The sequence below is a fragment of the Schistocerca piceifrons genome, chromosome 11 (assembly GCF_021461385.2).
Source record: "Schistocerca piceifrons isolate TAMUIC-IGC-003096 chromosome 11, iqSchPice1.1, whole genome shotgun sequence".
Taxonomy (NCBI): Eukaryota; Metazoa; Arthropoda; class Insecta; order Orthoptera; family Acrididae; genus Schistocerca; species Schistocerca piceifrons.
The window spans coordinates 17,698,608-17,723,085 of record NC_060148.1 but is presented as its reverse complement, the minus strand read 5'-3'; the positions used below and the strand labels follow the sequence as shown (position 1 = coordinate 17,723,085).

General features: G+C 37.5%; 1 protein-coding gene and 1 long non-coding RNA gene across 3 annotated transcripts in view; one reads left to right on the top strand and one right to left on the bottom strand.

Moving 5' to 3' along the window:
* Window positions 1-25: 25 nt before the first annotated feature.
* Window positions 26-6,598, bottom strand: LOC124720107. Its single transcript, XR_007006068.1, has 3 exons — window positions 6,311-6,598; window positions 3,467-3,559; window positions 26-955 (listed from the first exon to the last, which is right to left on the bottom strand). It is a non-coding gene; the product is annotated as an uncharacterized LOC124720107 (long non-coding RNA).
* A 401-nt stretch (window positions 6,599-6,999) lies between these two features.
* The window catches only part of LOC124720469 (zinc finger protein 665-like), a 43,030-nt gene continuing 25,551 nt past the window's right edge, over window positions 7,000-24,478 (top strand). For both annotated transcript variants that reach the window (XM_047245829.1, XM_047245828.1), the window contains exons 1-2: window positions 7,000-7,382; window positions 9,386-9,469. Coding sequence is in view for 1 of the 2 variants with exons in the window: in XM_047245828.1 (XP_047101784.1) it covers window positions 9,407-9,469 (63 nt within the window). In the remaining variant the exon portion in view is untranslated. The remainder of the gene's footprint in view (window positions 7,383-9,385; window positions 9,470-24,478) is intronic.

Below are 24,478 nucleotides of genomic sequence, written 5' to 3'. Positions count from 1 at the left end.
TGGAAAGGGCTTCTTTCAAAGCTGACCAATCTTCCATTTCTACAATTGTAGTATGTAAGTACAAATGTTTTCTAGAGGACCTGCTGCAATCGCTGTTGACGATTAAGATGCCAGATACTGTACCATCTGGACTACATTTACCATATAAAAAACATATGCCCTAACACAGTACCGAACCATCGTCGTTCTGCATGATAACCCAAAACTCTACCCACTGCACCACATATACAGCACAACTGATACACGCTGACAGAGGAATATACCATATATGTGGTTACAGTGTTACCACATTGTCAATCTTTTAACGTCCTTTTTCTGCCGGGTGTTCTTGCCAGACAGACTAAATTTTGAAAGAGAGATTTTTTTATTGCTGGCGTGTGAGGAGTCGTGCTGTGAAGCCTAGTGCGCGAATTTTGCTTCACCCTGTATAAACACCAAATTCTAATTGTATGATTATTACATGCAATTTTACTGACACAGGCAGCTATCCAAAGCCCAATCCTTGGAAATCACTCTCCGTGAATTCATCAACTCTATAAAAGTCTTGCTCTTTTAGCACAGTTTCTAATATTTTCTAGCATTTCAGTAAGGGAATCTAGTGAGCTCTTTTTGGCAGTTTGTTGAAGAATTTAAGACTCACGTGTTTGTGGCTATTGTGACTGAAGAAAAGAACTGTTATGGTTTAATGTCCCATCAACAACAAGAGACACACAATTAGGGACTCAACACCAGCTCAGGTTGGGGACAGATAGGAACAGATTGGTCATGTCCTTTTCAACTATCTTATTATTTACCCCACTCTGCCACCACAATCGGTGAGAATTTCTTAGGGACCATCTGGATGCATGTAGAAAGAAGCACCAAAGCTTCAACCCTGTCAGGTAAAAAATTTGTGAATAAAATAATGAAGCTGTAGGCATGTAATACCGGAAGCATGTTCTCATTTGGCCATCTCCTGGAACAATTAATGGTAGTATCCTATTACAGATTTGCACATATGAAACAGTACAGAAATATACAAACACTTGAAAAAACTGAGTATTACTGTAAGATTTCTCATGGACAATATGTATGTGTCTAAGAAAATTATTTTAACTACTCACACTGCAACAATTACTGCCACACTGAACAACTATAATGTATATTCTTACGTCAGTTCATTAAAATACTGCCAACATATCCAGTGTTAATTATTTGGAAATTGAAACCGACTTTTTTTGTCGGTGGATAACTATGTTGAATCATATAATTAGATTTAGATTATCCCACCCTGTGTTACATAGATTATGCAGCCTACATATAAACGTGTATTCACGGTCACTTTATTAAAAGTTCATTCTTTTTGGTACATATAAATTCATTTGTGTTATAAAATGGTTTTCCTTTCAGCCATGTCTCTCCCACCATTTTAAATTTATTTTCATGTAATTTGTTTGTCTATAAGGCATGCATACTGTTGAAAAATGTTTTGCAGAATGCAAAGCTTTTTTTATTTTTACTTAAATCCAAGCAATGTCTGGAAGTTCCTCATTCTGGTACCCTATAAGTTCACATCTGACCTACTTTCACACTCTTGGACATTCTGTTTACCAAGCGTAAGTACCTTTAGTATGTAGAGGCTGGAGATGGTAAGTATCTTATGTCCAACAAAGGATTGTTCACAAGAAGTTAATTTGCTTAAACCAAATATAGATGTGATGACTTCTTCACATAAAGACCTCTTTTGCCTGAGCAGTTTCCCCAGAGAAGTATCCCATAATGTAAGTCCATATGGAAAAAGCCATAGTATGCTGTAAGTACGAGATCATTACTCCAGTTTCCTCAAGAGATATAAAACTCTTGCCAGTTTACTGCAGAGTTTTTCTGTGTGGGTGTTCCAGCATAATTTGCTATCAAGGTAGATGCTTAACAAATTTACTGAGTGATTTTGTCCACTGTTAATATTTTTAAGAGAAAAGGGGATATGTTGTGGTGTCACTGCCAGACACCACACTTGCTAGGTGGTAGCCTTTAAATCGGCCGCGGTCCATTTAGTATACGTCGGACCCGCGTGTCGCCACTATCAGTGATTGCAGACCGAGCGCCGCCACACGGCAGGTCTAGAGAGACTTCCTAGCACTCGCCCCAGTTGTACAGCCGACTTTGCTAGCGATGGTTCACTGACAAATTACGCTCACATTTGCCGAGACGATAGTTAGCATAGCCTTCAGCTACGTCATTTGCTACGACCTAGCAAGGCACCATTACCAGTTACTATTGATACTGTAAAACACGTACCGTCAAGAGCGACGCTCACCATTTATGGATTAAAGTTAAGTATTCCACCAGCTACGTCAGTTTTTTCTACAGTCTAATTTCCTTGTCCTGTTCCAGACCTCACACCAGCCTGCGTGAGCTAAAACGCGTGCCTTTCGGCTTCCTCTCATACCAGTGTTGGCTCTCCTGCCAACCCACATGGATCCTTGTGGGACTCCATATTTTACTTTCAGAATAACAGATTTATCATTTGGATATACAACAACCATCTAGTTTCTATTTGCCAAATATGGTTTCAGTAATGTGAGTTCTGTTTTAGTTATTTCTTATCTTTCAAGTTCCTTAATCAAGGTACTACATGAGACGGTGCCAATGCCTTAATGAGACCCACTAGAGTAGCATAGGTGCGCTACTTGTATTGTATTGTATTGTATTTTTTATTGGTCCTGTTGTCTACATGGCAGCTTATGCATAAGACATTGGACCAGTCAAGTTATAAATATACAGGCTGAAAGTCATTTCAAGGCATACATATTTAAGGTTACAATAATACACTTTACACGTAAGTATTTATATAACACATTTCATAAATTTAAATATTCTTCAATGGAGTAAAAGCAGTGATGCTGTAAATATGACTTTAGAGATTTTCCAAATGTATTGACCTCTGTGATAGCTTTTATGTTTTCAGGAAGTTTGTTATAAAGCTTAACTCCCATGTGAAAAGTACCTTTTTGCCACAGTGCAGTGCTGATTTGAGTCATATGTAAGTTTCTGTTTTGTCTGGTAAAGTGATCCTGTATATCACAGTTCTTTTGCAGTCTCCGGTCCTTGCCTATTACATTTAATTTAAAGAACAAAAGGGTTTCCATGATGTACACACATGGTAATGGACTGATTTCTTAAACAGGGTTTACAAGATTCTCTAGGCTTGCACCCAAACAAGATTCTAATGGCCCTTTTTTGTAGTTTAGAAGTGCTATTAGCTGTTTTAGAGTTTCCCCAGAAGGTGACCCCATATCTATTTTCAGATCCATGTAGTGTTGATGATACAATTTCTTGTACAGCCTTAATTGTTGGCAGCCCACTTCAGAACCCATACCGGGTCTCGTTGACTAGGTTGTTCCACTCAATACAACTCCAAGGGGCACTCAGTGTGGAAAATAAATAAATAAAAAGAACAGAGGAGAATCTCATGAAAACTGCTTACCATGGGACTTGCTTTCAAGTCGATCTCATATGCTTCATCTTGCTTCACACAACCAGTTGTTTCTTATTCAATGGTTGCTTCATTTCTACATTTCTGGAAACAAACCAAGTATATTAATGCAGCCACAGCTAATTCATTGTACAGAATGACCTACAACATCCTCCAAATTTCTTAATGGAAAGATTAAATTAGATTAGATTCAGTTTTTGTTCCACAGACCCAAAAAATGAGATGATTCTCATGAGTGTGAACATGTCAGAAAATATAACATAAAACATTTAAATATAATACTTACTAACCTGATCATTTGTCAGGAGATTGTCGAAATATGTGAATACAATGCAGTAAACTGGAACAGCTAATATTTACAGACTTAACACACTGTCAGAATGAAACACACTTATGCACTATTAATAAATTTATCATTCACAAAATACCTAATCTTGATTGTTGTGACCAAGTGCTGTAAAAACTGAAATGTAACACACATTTTTACTGAAGCTAGCTTAACAGTCTCTGTTACGATATTCATTTGTGGAGCAGGAGGAGTTGCCTGTCAAAAAGTCTATCAAACTTTGTTTAAATCATGCTTGATCTGAAACAAAGTTTTTAATAGTTGCTGCCAATTTATTGAAGATGTTGTTCCTGAATATTGGATCCCTTTGTGGACCAAGGTAACTGATTTTAGGTCTTTATGTAGATTGTTCTTATTCCTAATACTGACACTTATGTATTGAGCTATTGGTTGGAAATAGAGATGTATTACTTGCAACAAATTTCATTAAGGAATAAATATACTGAGAAGTAGTGGTTAGAATACAAAGTTCCTTGAACAGGATTCTACACCATGTTCTTGAATTTACACCACAAATGATTCTTATCACACGTTTTTGCACCCTAAAAACTTTTGCTCGGTTTGATGAGTTTCCCCAGAATATGGTAGCATTTGACATAATAGAATGAAAGTAACCAAAGTTTTTTATATTCATATCTCCTACATGTGACATAATTATCATGGAAAATACAGAGTTGTGTAGGCACTTACTCAATTCTGTAGTAGCCTATGCCCTTCTAAACTGAATTTATTATTGAGTTCTAATCCCAGAAATTTAACACTGTTAACCTGAATGTCTTCATATGTTATACACATGCTGGAAGGAAATCTCTTACAGGTCCTGAACTACATATACGGAGTCTTCTCGAAGTTTAATGACAGTGAATTAGCTTTAAACCACTTATTAATGTCGGTGAAAATTTGATTAGCAGATATTTATAAATCTGTACTTGACTTGCTACTTATTGCAAGGTTTGTATCATCTGCAGACAAAACAAACTTAGCATCTGACAATGTAACAGACGAGAGGTCATTAACATACACAAGAAAAAGCAATGGAACCTTGAGGAACACCACATGTAATTAATCCCCAGTCAGATGAAGACAAACTACTTGCTGCACAGGTATTTCGTAATCACACCCTTTGTTTCCTGTTACATAAATAAGACTCAAACCGTTTCACAGCATTGCTGGTGACATCATAATATTCTAATTTACTTAAGACAAGTTCTCTGGTTCACACAATCTAAGGCTTTTGACAGGTCATAGAAAATGCAAGCAGCCTCTAATTTATTATCCATTGAATTAAGTATTATTCTCACTGTAAGTGTAAATAGCTTTCTCTATATCAGAACCCTTAATAAATCCAAGCTGTGACTTGAGCAATATATTATTTGCAGTCAGATGCGGTGGGAGATGCTTGAACACAACCTTTTCAAATGAGACTTTCAAATTACAAAAACGCGCTATTCGGATAATGACCCAGAGCCCACCTAAAACACATTGTAGGCCCCTTTTCAAAGCATTGAAAATTTTAACAATTCCGTCATTATACATTCTGAAATGTCTCTTGGAGATCAAAAGAAATCAGGACAAAATGAAAACCAATACAACTACCATAATTATGATACACAGCAATGTAAATATCTCCACTTATGTGCTGTAACAAGAACCCGAAGTCAGAAACGTGTATGTAATCAAGGCATCAAACTTTTTAATGCACTACCAAAACATATCAAAGAGATGGAATAATGAGGATAAATTTAAAACTGTTATAAAGAATCACATGCTTGCCAAATATTATTACAGTGTAAGTGAATTTCTATGCTACACTGTATTAGAATATAAAGAACCACATGCTTGACAAATGTTATTACAGCATATATGTTTAAATTAATGTGACAAATGAAATTACATCAATGAATATGTCTGTCAAGCACATAAGAAGATTAAGAACCACATGCTTAACAAATGTCACTACAGTATAAGTGAATAGCTCTGCTCAACTGTAAGAATATGTGATATCATAAATGACAAATGAAATCACAACATCAAGGAATATGTCTGTCAAGCACATAAGAAATTATGTCATAAAAACACTTATTAGTTGTATATAGTATTAAACATAAGAAAGATTCATATGAATTCAGCATAGAAAAAAAATTGTGTAGATATTATATACTTGTTGAATTGTATCCTGACAAATCCTATATCACAACTGTTATCATTGGCATGATGATAAATAAATCTATATTTCTGAGAAAGCCGGAAAAAGTGAAACTGGTCGATAGTTTGATGGTATCTCTTCATCCCCCTTCTTGTAAACAGGTTTAACTTCAGCAGGAATGTGGAACGCAGAATTCAATATCAACTGACGAAATTTTTTGAATTCTGGCGACACAGAAGAGACAGTGTTTTGTCTCTCACACGGCAGACATTAAAAAAATTCACTCTAAACCTTCGTGATTATCACAGCAACGCTATAGGGAAATTCAATTTAAAATACTCACCTTGAAGTGACTACGCATCCATTAAAATTAAGACATTGGTCAAAGCCATGCCAGTACCGCAAATTCCTCCTCTGAGACAATATTCGATGAACACTTACGCAGAATTATGGAACTGATTTCTTAATACAATAAAGTGGTTTCCTACGGAAACAATGTCTTTCGTGGCATTTCCATTCCTTGAATTTTAACAGATTTGTGCCATCAGTTATTATTATTTGGGTCAAATATTAGAGGCAAGCAGCACATCATTTTGTAGTATTCAAGGCCGAAGTCAAGTAATGCTCGTTAAGTTCTTATCTAATAATAAGCAGTTGCACATTTCAAACCTGCCACGTAAATATTTGGATCGGGACATGGCATGTGATTGGCCGCTGTTCACCATGGTACGTAGAACGCCAACTTCATGTCGCGTATCTCAAAAATGTATTAAACAGCAGAAGCGTGGTTTCAAGCAGGTCATAAAAAGGTTTATTCGACATAGCAATTTATATTTTGTCAGTGGAGTCTTCTGCTAGCATGGAAAGTTAACATGTTCTTGCCGCACACATTCGTGTTGTAGTATATTTAGTCATACAGTATTATTTTGTTCCTCGGTTGTTTTTCTACGTGACATTTAGCGAAGGAGGCGTTCTCAGCGCTATGATGAACAACAGACAATCAACCAGAGAGCGCAGACGAACTGTCATGATGCGAATGTTGACGTTTGCACTGCTGTTGTCTTGATTTTTGTAGAAATACGTCAGTTACATAATTATAAAAAAATTAAACGACGGACTGACGCCGATAGACGCATAAACACGTATCCCAATGTGATAAACCCGTGAAATATTTTGTGGTTATTTACAGACCAGTCTCATTAGCACCGTATATCTCTCGTGAAATTTTGGCAGAAGTAACGCCGAAAAGACATAACTTTAATCTTGTTGACTGAGCGCACCGTAAAGTAATCGTATTCGTCGATTATTGTGGCTGGGTTACTGCTGACAGTTTTGATGTATAGGATAGCAACCTTATTTCGTGCGATTGTGTTTAGTTGTGTTTTACCACTACAGACAAATTGTTTCCTGTGCATGTAAGCATTTTTTATGGGTTTCCGCTTTCTTTTAATTCTGACATACTATACTTGCTATGATGCCATTAGTTAGTGCAATAGTGGCTTAAAATATATATGCTTGTACTCTATGCATGGCGTAGTAAGTGGTTTTAGAGGACAGCGAGGATCTAGATTACACCAAACTGCCTTTGCTTTGCCGAATATGTGATACAATAATTGCTTTACCTGCCAACAACGTGTTAAACCATTTCAGGAAATGCCACGAAAGGTGTTTCGTTAGATATTGCATTTCATGTGCCTGCCCAGAATTTTGCGTAACGTCCATAATTCAGTATCATTTCTAACTAGCCGCGGTGTCAAGAAAAATGTGTGTGAGCTCAATCTTGTGTAGCAGTGTAGACCGGCTTTGTATGAAGTTGCAGGTAATTAATTATTCCAGGGTAAATTCTGAATTGTGTGCATATGTAACTGAGAAAAGTTATTGCACAACGTTCTGAACTTACAGAACATTCATAACCTAGCAATTAATTATTTCAAGTGAACATTTATAGTTAGTTAGGTTTTGCCACGGCATTATGGAAGCATCCGATCCCATCCAACTGCTGTGACCTATGACGTCTCAATAAGGCGTAAGTGCCCACCTCCAGCGTATACAAAATGGCGACGGTATCGTCACTACATACACATGCCAACAAAAGTGAACAAAATTAAAAACGGGACAAGAATGTCTCACTCCAAGAAATAATTAAACTATCACGACAACTGCAGGAAATAGGAGGTTGGGGAACTCAAATGGGAACCCCTGGAGGGAAGGCGACGTCATTTCGAGAAACGCTATTGAGAAAATATAGAGAACCAGCATTTGAAGCTGACTGCCAAACGATTTTACTGCTGCCAACATACATTGCATGTTAAGTATCACGAAGATAAGATTAGGGTTCATATGCAGGCATACAGTCAGTCATTTTGTCCTCACTCTACTTGCAAGTGGAACAGGAGGGGAAATGACAAGAAGTGGTACACGTTACTACCTGCCATGCACTGCACAGTGGCTTGCAGAGTATTGATGTAGGTGTAAATGTTTAGGGCGAGAACAAGTTAAATATATAACAATATAAAATATTGCCCCATCAAAAACAAAAAAAACCTCAGCTTATGACATCTCTACAGCTGTAAAAGTAACAGGATTGTGCACTCCAATTGACCTATGTAGCTCAAACCAAGCCGCCCCCCCCCCCCCCCCCAAAAAAAAGACCAACATCTGCAGTTCCAAAAAGTGGTGTTAGACATTTACCGTGATCAGTATCACTCGAATGCAGCTCTTGATACCTACCAGCAAACTAAAAAACAGGAAAACACAACCACAAACTTCACATGCCTACATAACTTGTAAAACACCACTGAAACCAAAACCCCAGCAACTCAAAAAGAAGAAACCATTTTCACAAGATCAATTAAAACACAACTGAAATACCATAAATATAAAACAGACAGAATGACAGATTACTATGGAATAAAACCGAAACAAAAATTTCTTGCCAGCAAAAAGGCCTCTGACAAAATCACCCGTGTTGGCCGTCACCTCCCCCCCCCCCCCCCAAAAAAAACAACAGAATGATGAGCACCAAACTAATCATACCTAACAAAGATGCCACACATTCACATTAGAGCACTGACTACTGAGACAAATAAACTCACGTTACCACAGTGATAACCAAGATGTCAAACTCAATGTGTCCATATCCATGACCAGAGGATGCCATCACATATGACAACACAACATCTACAAATGTGAACCATCTCAAAAACACTGCACTATAGTGACCTCTCAGCCACACCACCATTGTGTCATGGGTCAAAGCAGATGGTTGGAATCCCTATGCATTTCTTATTCTGGTGTGGGCAAAAATAGGCATAATATATAAACTAACATGTGACAGTAGTAGGCCTACAGGAAATTAGGTGCAACTACATGAAAGTACTTTCTTTCTTTTTTTTTTTTTTTTTTTTTTTTTTTTCAGGAACCTAGAATTGTAGCAGCTATGGAACATGAAACATTTGGCTGGGTGAAAAAAGAAGATATGAATCTGGAATGTAACCCCGTGGTAAGCAGTTTTCGTGAGTTACTCCTCAATAAAGTTTTTGTATAAGTTACTACAACATGCTGGTTCAGGTAGCTCAGTTTCAATTATGCTGTTGGATATGTGAGGTAGGCCTATGAGTAGTGTAGAATTGGGTGTTTTGTAGTATGTGTCGTTTGTGTTAAATTACAGTGTCAGAAACGTATCTTATTATTTCTAAATTGCATCTAGAGCTTTGTCATATGTCTTTGCTAAGTAACTCCTTGGATTCTCAGTGTCCAATGAGAAGTTCAGGCAGGCAGGTGCTAAAGAGGTCCAAAACTCACAAAATTCTCACAACAGGAAAGTAAATAATAATGTTACCATATTTAACCAAAATATTGGTGGATTAAAGAAAAAAGTAGATTCTCACAAAAGTAAAGTAAAAAAATAATGTTACCATTTTTCACCAAAATATCCTGGGATTGAAGAATAAAGTAGATGAGCTCCTGGTTCGTTTAGATGGCATTGAATCTGATAATGTAATACAGGGTGTTTCAAAAATGACCGGTATATTTGAAACGGCAATAAAAACTAAACGAGCAGCGATAGAAATACACCGTTTGTTGCAATATGCTTGGGACAACAGTACGTTTTCAGGCGGACAAACTTTCGAAATTACAGTAGTTACAATTTTCAACAACAGATGGCGCTGCAAGTGATGTGAAAGATATAGAAGACAACGCAGTCTGTGGGTGCGCCATTCTGTACGTCGTCTTTCTGCTGTAAGCGTGTGCTGTTCACAACGTGCAAGTGTGCTGTAGACAACATGGTTTATTCCTTAGAACAGAGGATTTTTCTGGTGTTGGAATTCCACCGCCTAGAACACAGTGTTGTTGCAACAAGACGAAGTTTTCAACGGAGGTTTAATGTAACCAAAGGACCGAAAAGTGATACAATAAAGGATCTGTTTGAAAAATTTCAATGGACTGGGAACGTGACGGATGAACGTGCTGGAAAGGTAGGGCGACCGCGAACGGCAACCACAGAGGGCAACGCGCAGCTAGTGCAGCAGGTGATCCAACAGCGGCCTCGGGTTTCCGTTTGCCGTGTTGCAGCTGCGGTCCAAATGACTCCAACGTCCACGTATCGTCTCATGCGCCAGAGTTTACACCTCTACCCATACAAAATTCAAACGCGGCAACCCCTCAGCGCCGCTACGATTGCTGCACGAGAGACATTCGCTAACGATATAGTGCACAGGATTGATGACGGCGATATGCATGTGGGCAGCATTTGGTTTACTGACGAAGCTTATTTTTACCTAGACGGCTTCGTCAATAAACAGAACTGGCGCATATGGGGAACCGAAAAGCCCCATGTTGCAGTCCCATCGTCCCTGCATCCTCAAAAAGTACTGGTCTGGGCCGCCATTTCTTCCAAAGGAATCATTGGCCCATTTTTCAGATCCGAAACGATTACTGCATCACGCTATCTGGACATTCTTCGTGAATTTGTGGCGGTACAAACTGCCTTAGACGACACTGCGAACACCTCGTGGTTTATGCAAGATGGTGCCCGGCCACATCGCACGGCCGACGTCTTTAATTTCCTGAATGAATATTTCGATGATCGTGTGATTGCTTTGGGCTATCCGAAACATACAGGAGGCGGCGTGGATTGGCCTCCCTATTCGCCAGACATGAACCCCTGTGACTTCTTTCTGTGGGGACACTTGAAAGACCAGGTGTACCGCCAGAATCCAGAAACAATTGAACAGCTGAAGCAGTACATCTCATCTGCATGTGAAGCCATTCCACCAGACATGTTGTCAAAGGTTTCGGATAATTTCATTCAGAGACTACGCCATATTATTGCTACGCATGGTGGATATGTGAAACTATCGTACTATAGAGTTTCCCAGACCGCAGCGCCATCTGTTGTTGAAAATTGTAACTACTGTAATTTCGAAAGTTTGTCTGCCTGAAAATGTACTGTTGTCCCAAGCATATTGCAACAAACGGTGTATTTCTATCGCTGCTCGTTTAGTTTTTATTGCCGTTTCAAATATACAGGTCATTTTTGAAACACCCTGTAGATATACTATGCCTGTCTGAGCACCACATTGTGTCTGATATGGAAAAGGTAAATACCAGTTGTTATAAACTAGCTGCACATATGAGTAGAGAGAATAAGGAGAGAGGGGGAGTTGCCATATATGTCAAAAGTTATTACTGTGTAGAAAGCTTAGATACTAAAAAGTTTTGTCTAGAGCAACATATAGAAGCATGTACTTGTCAACTTAAACTGAAGGAGGGCTCTTTTATAATTGTAACAGTGTATAGGTCTCCTTCAGGAAACTTTCATTTATTCCTGGAAAACTTGGATGCCTTGTTGTGCTATCTGTGAAATAGGGGAAAGCAAATTATTATTTGTGGGGACTTCAATGTTGATTCACTGAAAGAGTGTAATAGGAAGAATGACCTGGAAGTCTCGCTCGCTTCTTTCAATTTGACATTTGTCATTAATTTTCCGACTCGGGTAGTAAAGGACAGCAGCACATTGAGAGATAACACTTTTATAGACCAAGATAGGTTTAAAAACATAAATTCTTGTCCTGTTGAGAATGGCCTTTCTGATGATGATGCTCATCTAGTTACAGTATATGACATAGCTCCATTCAGTAATTCAAAGCTACCCTCCAAAGTTGTGCATCCAATTAATGACTCAACAATTAGAAATTTCAGAGAAAATCTTCAGCAGTTAGACTGGGATGAGGTGTACAAGGAACCCGATGCTAATTTAAAATAAAACTTATTTCATGATACACTTGTAAGAGAATTTGAAAACTGTTTCCCCAAGAAAGTAGTTAAATCTAATTATAAGAAATCATGTAAAAAACCTTGGCTTACTAAAGGAATAAAAATATCTTGTAACTACAAAAGGGAACTGTATCTAACAACAAGAAAGAGTAATGACCCAGAAACAGCCAAATATTATAAAAACTACTGTGCTACATTAAGAAAGGTTATTAAAAAGTCCAGAAGCATGTGCATCATGTCAGATTAATACCTCTGATAACAAAATCAAAACAATTTGGAATACTATTACAAGGGAGGCAGGGCAACCAAGAGTACAGTATGACGGCATCATCATCAGAGCGAATGGAAAATTGATAAACAACAAACCGGAAGTCGAAAACATTTTGAATAATCATTTTTTAAATGTTGTAGAGAAAATAAGATCTAAATGTTCATTAGAAGAAGCAAGGCAGTTAATGGAAGAGGCCATACCCACACCATTTGGTACAATTGAAATTCCACCCACCTCTGAAATTAAGAAGATATTAAAATCTCTCAAGAATAAAAGCTCACAGGGAATTGATGGCATTTCTAGCAGGATAATAAAAGCTTGTTCCCAAGAAATAAGTTGGATTCTTAGCCACATATGTAATAGCTCTCTGAAGCAGGGTATTTTCCCAGATAGACTGAAGTATGCCATTGTTAAACCACTGCATAAAAAAGGGGATATGTCTGATGTCAACTACCGCCCAATCTCTCTTCTGACTGCCTTATCCAAAATTCTTGAAGAAGTAATGTATTATAGAGTAGCTTCACACCTTTGCAAAAATAAAGTTTTAACAAAATGTCAGTTTGGTTTCCAGAAAGGTTTTTCAACGGAAAATGCTATATATACTTTCACTAATGAAATATTAAATGCCCTGAGTAACCGAAAGTCACCCGTTGGGATTTTTTGTGATCTATCAAAGGCTTTTGACTATGTAAATCATGGAATACTTCTAGATAAGCTCAAGTACTGTGATATGAATGGGATAGTACTCAAATGGTTTAAATCATATCTAACTGGAAGAGTGCAGAAAGTTGAAATAAACAGTTCACATAATATGCAAAAAACTCAAACTGGGGAACAATCAAGAATGGGGTGCCGCAAGGTTCGGTCTTGGGTCCTCTGCTGTTCTTAATATATATTAATGACTTACCATTCTGTATTCACGAAGATGCGAAGCTGGTACTTTTTGCTAATGATACAAGTATAGCTATCACACCCAACAGACAAGAATTAACTGGTGAAATTGTAAACGAAGTTTTTCAGAAAATCATTAAGTGGTTCTCTGCAACTGGGCTCTCATTAAACTTTGACAGAACACAGTATATACATTTCCACACAGTAAATGGAATGACACCATTAATAAATATAGACTTCAATCAGAAATTGGTAGCTGAGGTAGAATATTCAAAATTTCTTGGTGCGTGCATTGATGAGGTGTTGAACTAGAAAAAAACACACTGAGGATCTGCTGAAACGTTTGAGTTCAGCTACTTATGCTATTAGGGTCATTGCAAAGTTTGGCGATATATATCTGAGTAAATTACCTTACCATGCCTATTTTCATTCTCTGCTTTCGTATGGCATCATATTCTGGGGTAACTCATCATTGAGTAAAAGAGTGTTCATTGCACAAAAGCGTGTAATCAGAATAATTGCTGGAGCTCATCCAAGATCATCCTGCAGACACTTATTTAAAGAGCTAGAGATTGTCACTGTAGAGTCACAATATATATGTTCACTTATGAAATTTGTTATTAACAGTCCAAACGAATTCAAAAGTAATAGCAGTGTACATGGCTACAACACTAGGAGAAAGGATGATCTTCACTACTCAAGGTTAAATCTAACTTTGGCTCAGAAGGGGGTAAATTATGCTGCCACAAATGTCTTTGGTCACTTACCTAATAGCATCAAAAGTCTGACAGATAGCCATATAGCATTTAAAAGGAAATTAAAAGAAATTAAGAAATTCTTAATGGCAACTCCTTCTACTCATTAGATGAATTTTTGGATATAGTAAGTGGGTAATTTCCCCAACCCCCTCAAAAAAAATTAAAAATATTAAGTGTCATGTAATATTTTGTGTAATGTAATATCCTGTATTTTATTAACCTGACACGTTCCACAACATTACGAACTATCGTACTCATGGTCTATGAACAAGTACTAATCTAATCTTTTCTGGAAAGTCTTGTGTATTGACAAATTATGTTAATAGTTGTAAACACTGAAAATTATGATTACCTGTACCTGTGCTGGATTTTTGTTGTGGTGTCAAGAAGACAGCTTAGGAAGACTGATTTGTAGTTGACATATCTTTTTTTTTTTCATCATTTTTGTGTTTGGCTCCATGCACTGCTGTTGGCAATGTACCATAGATTAAAACCTGGCTGTATAGATTAATCAAAGATAATACCAATTTTAGGGAATTAACTTTTTTATTTATTTTCATATATTTCAATTTAGTTGTAGGCCTATAGTCTAAATTTAGCTAAGGAAGCCAAGTTTGTAGATTTTATTCTTTAATGTCATTTATTTATTTATTTTTTGATCAATTGTCTTCACCCAAACTGCTCCATTTCACAAAGACCTCATGTTAGTTACGTATTGCTTTCTAAATTATTTGGAATAGTTTTGTTGTTAGGGAATTATTGTTACTGTATGGTTATTGTGACTATGTGTGGAACATAGATGTTGTAGTGGATTTAAGAGAGTTGCTCCTGTCCACCATTTTGATGAGGTCTTGAATTAAAGCTGAAATTCTGTTATGAACAGTTGAATATGCACCATTTTTTGGTATCTGTGAGAGGAACTCTGAACAGCTTTACTGTTATGAATATTACAAATGCAGAGTCAGTTATCTTTTCCTCGTCATTTTACCAAGTATGGCAGTATTTTGAGACTAGTGTGTGACTAAGGTGACATTTATAATCAATATAAGTTTGGAACACCTTAATTTGTGTTTAGCACTTCCACATTCCTTGGAAATATTTCATATTGATAAACAATAGTTTTTCTGGGAAGCAGATTAGACAGTTGCAGTTGTCATCTGATTTAAAATACATGAGCTGCACTTCAGTAGCACAAACAACAATAATTAGTGGTGTCTACAAGTGTCAGTTGCATACATTGACTGACAATAGATTATAGCATTGACTGTATTTTTATCTTGGGTGCACATTGCTGCAAGTGTCACATGTTGATGTACTGAGTAAAGCAGTTCATGCTTTTGTGTAATATGCACATTCACGACTGAGATTTTTGAATGGTTACATGTGAGAGGAGTTAGATAAACTTGGAAGAAATAGAGTTTATTCAGCTATGTCTGTGAACAACGTTTTATAGGAGAAACAAAGTACTGATTGTATACCAGGTTTCTTGAAGTGTTTATTGGTTGCATCACTGCACCATTGGAAACTGTCTGTGGAGGGACTGATCATTTTGTTTTGAATGAATATGTCCACTGTAGAGCCTCTTAGTAAATTCTGAGGTAGCAGATTGCCATACTGATACTACCCTATTTGACCAGTTACTATCAGGTTCAGTAAAGTACGCCTGTCTGAAATCCAAATGAGCAGATTGTGGTAAAAGTAAGAATAAGGAGCAGTAAAATTATTTACAGATCAATGATGCCGGCAATGTATGTTAGCTTTGATGGGAAAATAGAGGCCTGCATAGATGTGTAGTTTTAATTAAGCAATTATATAAGATATGATAGAAGTCTTTGTTTCCCAGCTATGAGCTGAAGGTAATATTCCATACCATCAGCATAATATAGGTATATTTGGTATGTGCAGTATGTTCTGAAGCAAGCGGTTAATAACCTGCAGCAGGAACTGCAGAACTGTAAGACCAGGTTGTTTTACTGACAGTAAAGTTGACACTGATCTCACAATGTAATGACACTTTGGGCTTCTGCGTATTTCAAGAAATGGAATAATGCAATGAACAAACTTCAAACAGTACTGAAAGGTTTCATTTTCACCGCCAAATGCCCCGCTTATTTTCTTCCATCTCAGTTACCTCAAACTATTCTTCCATTGGCTAGGCAGCTGGAGCACTGCTGGATGTAGGTGCTGTGGAGGAAAAACATTCTGGATGGCACTTGGTTGGCTGTTAACTTCAGTTTCTGTAGTAATTTCTGAGATTTTTGTAATCACTATGGAACCATATTTGTGGGAGGTAGAGAGCAGGATAAATGTTTCAACCATAATTTATTGTTTTACTGGTATCCATTGGCCAAAGAGGCAGAAATTTCAATGTATGTTTTTGGAGGCAAATGGATGCTCTTCCACCTGTCAACAAAGATAAAAAAAGGAACGTAATTGAAGAAAGTGAAATTTATTCTCATAAATGTGCATCCCCAAATAACATCCCAAATGACCAGAGTAACCTTGCAAAATGTTTTGAAGGATTTTCCGAAATTTGATCATATAGGCACTTGCTAAATACAACCATTGAGGAAAATAAGCCAGTGTGAATTTATCCAGTGCATATAGTAGTTCTGCATCATGTAAATCTTTTAGTCTGTCTTTATTGTTTGTAAATATTGCTCCAGCTCTTGAGTAAAATGTGTAATATTAATTCTTTTGTATAAAATTATTATTATTGTATTCCATATAGTCTAATTAACAGTCACAAATGCACTTATTCAGTCACAATAAAGAGTATTCAGCACATTCATGCTTATCCATTTCCAGTCTTTTCAGTCATACCGAAGCTTAAACTAGAAATAGTAACTAAAATATAGTTTTTGGATGTAAATAACATAGACGTAGATAATGTGGTCTGCGGTAAACAAAGATGTCAGTCAGCAATGTTGTGGATACTGTGTTGTTTATTTGTGCAAAATCTATAAACATGAAAATCATAACAACAATAAGCCAAATAGGAAGTGAGTACAAGAAATCAGCAATATATTACAAACAGACCTCTCTCAAAGTGTAGTAAATAAATAAATTGTCATCTTCTAAGGGCAACAGCAGCATCCAGTTTGCTGTCAATGTTTAAACGATATACCTTCTGAAGGTGAAAGTGTGAAATGCATATTGGCATGAATAAAAATATGTTAAAAAAGCAGATTGTTGCTATATTTGTTAAAACAATAAGCAACTGTTTCACTCTGCATTAAAGGTTTTGTGATGGATGGAAACTGCGTGCCAGACCGTGACTCGAACCAAGAACCCTACAATATGTGGGCAATGCTCTCACCTGCTGAGCTGTACAGGCATGATTCACGGCCACTTTCACATTCTTTCTTCTGCCAGCATCTCTTCTCTGCTATGCAGACTTGCTGTACTAGCACACCTGGAAGAAAGCATATAATACAGAAATGCCTCGGCCATAACCTCGGATTTGTTTCCAGAATGATCTTTCACTCTGCTGTGGCATGTATGCTGCTTTGAAACAGCCATTGATATTTAGAAATCAAGAGAGATAAGTGGCTTGCTCAACAAAATATTGAGCAGAAAATGGAAATGACTACTCAACAGCTGGAAGTAAACCATGAATCAGTCATGCTAAGAAAACCTGAGAGAGAAAAGCCTGTCTTGTTAGTTTATTGCGGGGAAGAATCCCTACCAACAGCAGTTGGGATTCATTGTTGTGATGTTTGAGGAATGCAGATGACAGAAATATTTTAATAAATGATACATGTGGTTGTAATCTTACCCTCCCACACATCAACATTAATTTTTCCTGTCTTTTCAAAAGTTTGAAAGCTTTGAGAGGCCTAAGACATACAAAACAAAAGCTTTTTACTTATCTTCATTTTCTCTTGTTATTGGCTGCAGATCTCGCATCGAGGGATACATTCTTGAGGCTGAAGTTTTGATTTAGTGGGTTCCTGATAGATAAATAACTGATGAAGATTTGCCTGTCTTACTCTTGAATTTTATTCTTTGTCACATTTTTCAATGTCACACCATCTTTAAAATTTCCACTTGTATAACACCACAAATTACATTGTTAGTGTCAATCATAAAAATACGTCCAATTCCATCAGAGGCATGCCCACTACTACTAACATTCTGCGGTGCTCACAATATTCTGAAGAGCTTAAAAAGCAAAAAAGCTTACAAACTTTCTTGATAAAAGAAGAATCCCTACCAAGCTGTATCATTGTTTTATAAATGAGTCCAGAAATAAGTGTAATACATATCATCAGACTGTGCAATTAATAATAGGAATTTTAAGTATGCCAGATATTTCATAATTTCAAACCCTTCTAAAAGAAGAGTAGTTTTACCCATACATACAGTGTGTAACAGATTAATTTCTTTGTATACATTTTAGCCTGAAATATAATACATTGCATACAAAATCATATGAAATTCTTTTAGTGAAACAGGTGAGATAATTTTAACCTATACAAGTTTCAGGATTAATCCTGGTATCACCTACTTCTATATAAAAAAAAGGTCATGTTAGAGGAAGGTGTCCCATTACATGGTGGCAACACAACTGAGGTGACAAAACAGTGTCATGTATAGCATGGTTATAATTAAAATTTTGCTACTTGATCCAATATAGGTGGAAAACTATTTACCATATGAGTACTCAACTTTATAGGAATGGTGATCAGACAATGCATTGCAGGATTATTTGCATTGTTAGTATTTTTAGTGTCATGACTTGCAATTAGGTACTGGTACTGTAATGTAGGATTGAAACACAAGCATCAGTGTCCACCACAATAGCAGTCAGTCAACATGGGCCCAGACAAGGTGAGCAATCCTTTACTCTTAGATCTGTTTTATCAAAACAACAGCAGCATTGCAGCTGCTTTTTGCAAGTATCAATGCATTAAAGGAATACAGAGAGGTCCTCCTTCCACACCAGGATTGACGAACACGATCCAGAAGTTTCAGTTAACTGGTGATTTGTGAATTGTTTCTGGGAGATGCAGATGTTCAATTGCATCTTAAATTGTTGAAGAAGTTACTATTGCCATAACTGAGATTGCTGGATGCCATGTGTGATCTCAAACCAGTGCACGAGCTGTGTCACAACAGCTGAACATTCCGTGCTTCACTGTTTGAAAGAAATGTAATCTCTAGTGTGGATTCAGGCTGCCATGAATGCAGATGATCATCACATTGAGGAACATTTGTAACCTTGAATACGAGGGTATGTCAATTATTATCCGCAAAGTAGTTATAAAATTTTATTGTAATGAAGTAGGAAACTTACAAGAACATCATTTTTCGACATAGTCTCCTTGTGTTTCAATGCACTTGGTCCCTCACTGTACAAGATTCCTGATGCCCTCATTAAAGAAAGTTCTCGGTTGAGCTACGGGCCAGGAATGCAGCACTTCTTTTACTGCTTCGTCTGAGACAAATCGACGACCCCTTAATGCCTGTTTGAGTGGACCAAATAAGTGATAGCCAGAAGTGGCAAGATTATACTGTGAAACATGTAATGTTTTGTGTATGCAAGTGAGTTATTCAGCCAGCTGGATTGGTACAAGCTGAGGCGAAATTTCTTGTGAGGCTGAGAGCTGGCAGACAGCCCCAGTGTCACCAAAATGCCGCATCCGGTCCAGCCACAGCAATCACTGCTGGTGAGCTCAGGCGTGGGCGCAAAGGCTCGGGTTTTGGACAGCACTCGCACAAGAACAGGCAATTCACGAGCAATCGCAGTGTGTCAGACAAGCTGCAAGATGGCTTCTTACAGTTCTTTGAAATTCCACAATAATTCACAGTCAAATAATAAAGCAAATCTGAATACATCTGCGACATTAGAAAGATGAGATTCATCCAGTTACACGACAATTTTTCGATATCTTCAAAACTACAAATGTTAATATTGTACAGCATTAAGTATGTTTCATGATGAACCTCTGAATTAGCAACTTTTAAACACTTCATGCAATTTTAACAAACAATATCACTGATGATAACATTGAACTATAGCTATGATCCGTGAAAGGTACCAGTACATATCTGTGTCTTTTTTTATTATTTTTTTATTTATTTATTGTGTTTTTTATGTACCTCTTCACTATGGAAATGTCTGTCAGAACATTGTATCCTCCCCAGTAACACAGTGAATGAATACAGAATGAATACCTTATGTCTTTCATACTTGTGTAGTCATTTAAGGAATATTTTCCAAGTTTCCCAGTAACTTTATGCAAATGTTGATTACAACTGCTATTAAAGGACCTTGGTAATTAAAAAAGTGTCCAGTATACAGCTTTAATCTGCCAGGAATTTTCATATTAGCACACACTCCACTGCAGAGTTGAGAGCTGTGAGGACAGGTCATGAGTCATGTTTGGGCAGCTCAGATGGTAGAGCACTTGCCCACAAAAGGTAAAAGTCGCAAGTTCAAGTTTTGGTCTGGCACACAGTTTTATTCTGCCAGGAAGTTTCATATCAGCGCACACTCCACTGCAGAGTGAAAATTTCGTTCTTGGAACATCCCCCAGGCTATGGCAAGGCCATGTCTCCGCAATTTCCTTTCTTCCAGGAGTGCTGGTTCTGCAAGTTTCGCAGGAGAGCTTCTGTGAAGTTTGGAAGGTAGGAGACGAGGTACTGGCAGAAGTAAAGCTGTGAGGACGGGTTATCAGTCGTGCTTGGGTAGCTCAGATGGTAGAGTACTTGCCCACAAAAGGCAAAAGTTCCAAGTTCTTAGTGCGGCACACAGTTTTATTCTGCCAGGAAGTTTCATATCGGCACACACTCCACTGCAAAGTGAAAATTTCACCCTTGGAACATCCCACAGGCTATGTCTTCTCAATAATCCTTTCTTCCAGGAGTGATAGTTCTGTAAGTTTCACAGGAGAGCTTCTGTGAAGTTTGAAAGGTAGGAGACGAGGTACTGGCAGAAGTAAAGCTGTAAGGATGGGTCATCAGTCGTGCTTGGGTAGCTCAGATGGTAGAGTACTTGCCCACAAAAGGTAAAAGTCCCAAGTTCTTGGTCCAGCACACAGTTTTAATCTGCCAGGAAGTTTCGTATCAGTGCATACTCCACTGCAGGGTGAAAATTTCATTCTGAAAATTTAAAAGTGGCCAGTTGCACATGTTAACTGACACCGCCGTTAAAGAGAGTGCCAAAAGACGCTTCTGTCAAGCAGGCATAAGTAATTGTTTGAACAATATTTAGTGACAGTCTGTTATCATTTAACGTTAGCGCTCTTGTGTAAGAATACTACCTTATTTATTTATGAACAAACATTTATTTGTGATTTTTGTGAGTGGCCTGAGTGTTACCAAATGCTTATGGCTTTTATATATTTAAATATAAGGGAGTGATACTAGACACTAGAATGTTTGTTCTGGAAGAAGGCAGATGAACCTGTGGTAACATGCATGATTCAGACGTATAAGTGATATATTCTGGGCAATGAACAGCTGCTACAAGACTTTAACTTTCAAGGCACTTTTCATTATATCTTGAAGAAGAGACCTCATATTGTATTCCTGAAGAAGGAAGACCTGCCCATAATATAGTGCTTCTTTTGATTGAGTAGGTGATAGATTCTGGGCCGTGAGTGGCTGTTACAATACTCCAGCTTTATCCAATTGCATTAAAGTTAAGAGAATAGACAGAGTGTAAGTTTCACCTTGTCACCTCATGTGTGTTAATCTGCAAATCATCATTTTGAACACTGAACTGTTTTGAGCTAATGAATATTTTGTGTACTGTGATCACAAAATGAGCCTAGTTTTTGCATGTCTCGGAGACTGTTTAGCGTGGGGATTCTGCTGCCATCCTCATAATGTCCTCAGCACAACTTTACTGCATTTGAAAAGGTTATTTTCTATCTGTATTTTAATGGAATATTGTAGGACCACTTTCTGGTTAGTTGAGACATACTTTAATGAATAAACATTATTCAAAATAATTCTCTGTTCTCTAAATCAATTACAGATGTTAGATTGGAACCTTTTTTATTACATTACTTCTTTATATATTATTTTATAATTCTGTGATTCATTAATTGGCACTTCTAGTCAATGCATAGACAACCTGACCGCAGGATAATGGCATAATAGGTATCAGTCTCTCTGCACAGCAAAAAAACGACTGGAGTACAAAACGTTCAAAATAAGTAATGTTGTATAAATACTTATTATAAACAGTTGAAACAATCAATTACTGACAAAATAATTTAGTTGGATGGATAAAAAATCTGCTCACCAAGCAGTGCAGGACACATACATAAACGACGGTTGTAATTGGCAAGCTTTCGGAGCCAGTGGCACCTCCTTCATGCAGAAGGGTTGAAGGGAAAGGAAGGGGGGGGGGGTGAAGGAAAAGGACTGGAGAGGTCTAGGAAAAGGGGTAGATTTCAGAAAAGTCATCCAGAACTGCAGGTCAGGGAGACTTGCCACATGGGGTGAGAAGGAAAGGCTGACTGAAGACAAGCAGTCCTTCCTTCTCAACCCATGTGGTAAGTCTCTCTTGACCCGCAGTTCTGGGTGACTTTCCTGAAATCTATCCCTTTTCCTAGACCTCTCCAGTCCTTTTCCTTCACCCCCTGCCTTCCTTCCCCTTCAACCCTTCTGCATGAAGAAGGAGCCACTGGCTCCGAAAGCTTTCCAATTACAACCATCTTTTATATGTGTGTTCTGCACTGCTTGGTGAGTAGATTTTTTATCTGTCGAATTAAATTATTATAAACAGTGTTGCAACATACTAAGAAAAGTTGTAAAATATCCAGGAGTACACACATCATGCCTGAAATAGACAAACAGATATTAAAATAAAATCAGTATGGAATGTTGTTAAAAGATGGATATGGAAAGAAGCCATAGAAGATGACAATATTTTTGTTAAAATGGGAGCATTGTAAAGGAAATTTCACATGTAGCAGATATTTTCAATCAAAAATAGGCGAGAAAATTGGTATAGGTAGTTCAGAAGAGAAAGCAAGACAGTATACTGAATAAGCAATACAAATTATACTTAGGAACTAAAAATTAATCTCACAACTCTGTCTAAGAATAAAACTTCATGTGGGATAGATAATATCTCCAATAAGTGACTAAAAAGTTGTGGCTCTGCAATGTTTAATATTCTTCATCACTGTGTAATGCATCATTAACTCAGGATGTTTTTCAATAGAGATTGAAATTTACCATTGTCAAACCTCTCTATAAAAAGGATGGCTCCACATATATCAGTAACTACCACAAAACGCCACACCTTGCGTGATGTTTTAAAATTTTTGAGAAGGTAATGTACTCGAGGGTTTTACCCACCTGTATAGTGATGAGTTACTTAGCTAACCATAGTTTGGATTTTGGAAGGACCACTCTACTGAGTCAGCTACTTATGAGGTCTGTTAAAAAAAATTCTGTAACATTCGTAATTTTGCACCAATTGTGTCTTGGAACAAAATGTGGTTGGCATCCCTGCACACACCTGTGTTTGTTGTGTAACTGTCATTGTTGTATGTCTGTTAGTTAGTTAGTTATTGTTCAGTGCCATATTGAGCAGAACGTTGTTCACACAGTTTGCAAATTTCGTGATAGGAGAGAACAACGGGTGTGCATTAAATTTTGTGTGAAATTCAAGAAAACCTTTACAGAGACACACCAAATGATGAAGAAAGCCTACAATAATGAGTGCTTAAGCCATACTTGGTGTTACAAATGGTTCACACAGTTTTAATATGGCCAGATAGAAGTTAAAGATGAGCCTCGCTCAGGACGCCCATTGACGTCTACTGATGATGCTCATGTCAGGAACATCAACGAAATTGTGTGTGTCGACCAAAGACTGACTGTCCGAGAGATTTCAGAAGGATGTAACATTTCAGTTGGGAAATGTGGGAAGGAAATGGCCTGAATTGTGGTGAGACAATTCACGGCTCTTGCATCACGATAATGCACCTGCGCATTCATCCCTGGTGGTGCGTGACTATTGCACAAAAAACGAAATTGCTGTGCTGCCTCATACTCCATACTCTCCAGACCTGACCCTTGTGGACCCTTTTTTATTTCCAAAGTTGAAAACCCCATTGAAAGGATGAAGAATGATGGATGAGATTAAAGAAAATTAGAAGAGGGCACTTCACATTATCCAGCAAGAGACGTATCAAGACTGCTTTCAGAAGTGGATACGGTGTTGGGAGCAGTGTATCAATTGTGGGGAAGAGTATTTCAAAGGAGTCCATTAGTAAAACATATGTGCAGAAAAATTTTGTTGACAAAGTTCCGGAATTTTTTTTTAATAGACCTTGTGTACATT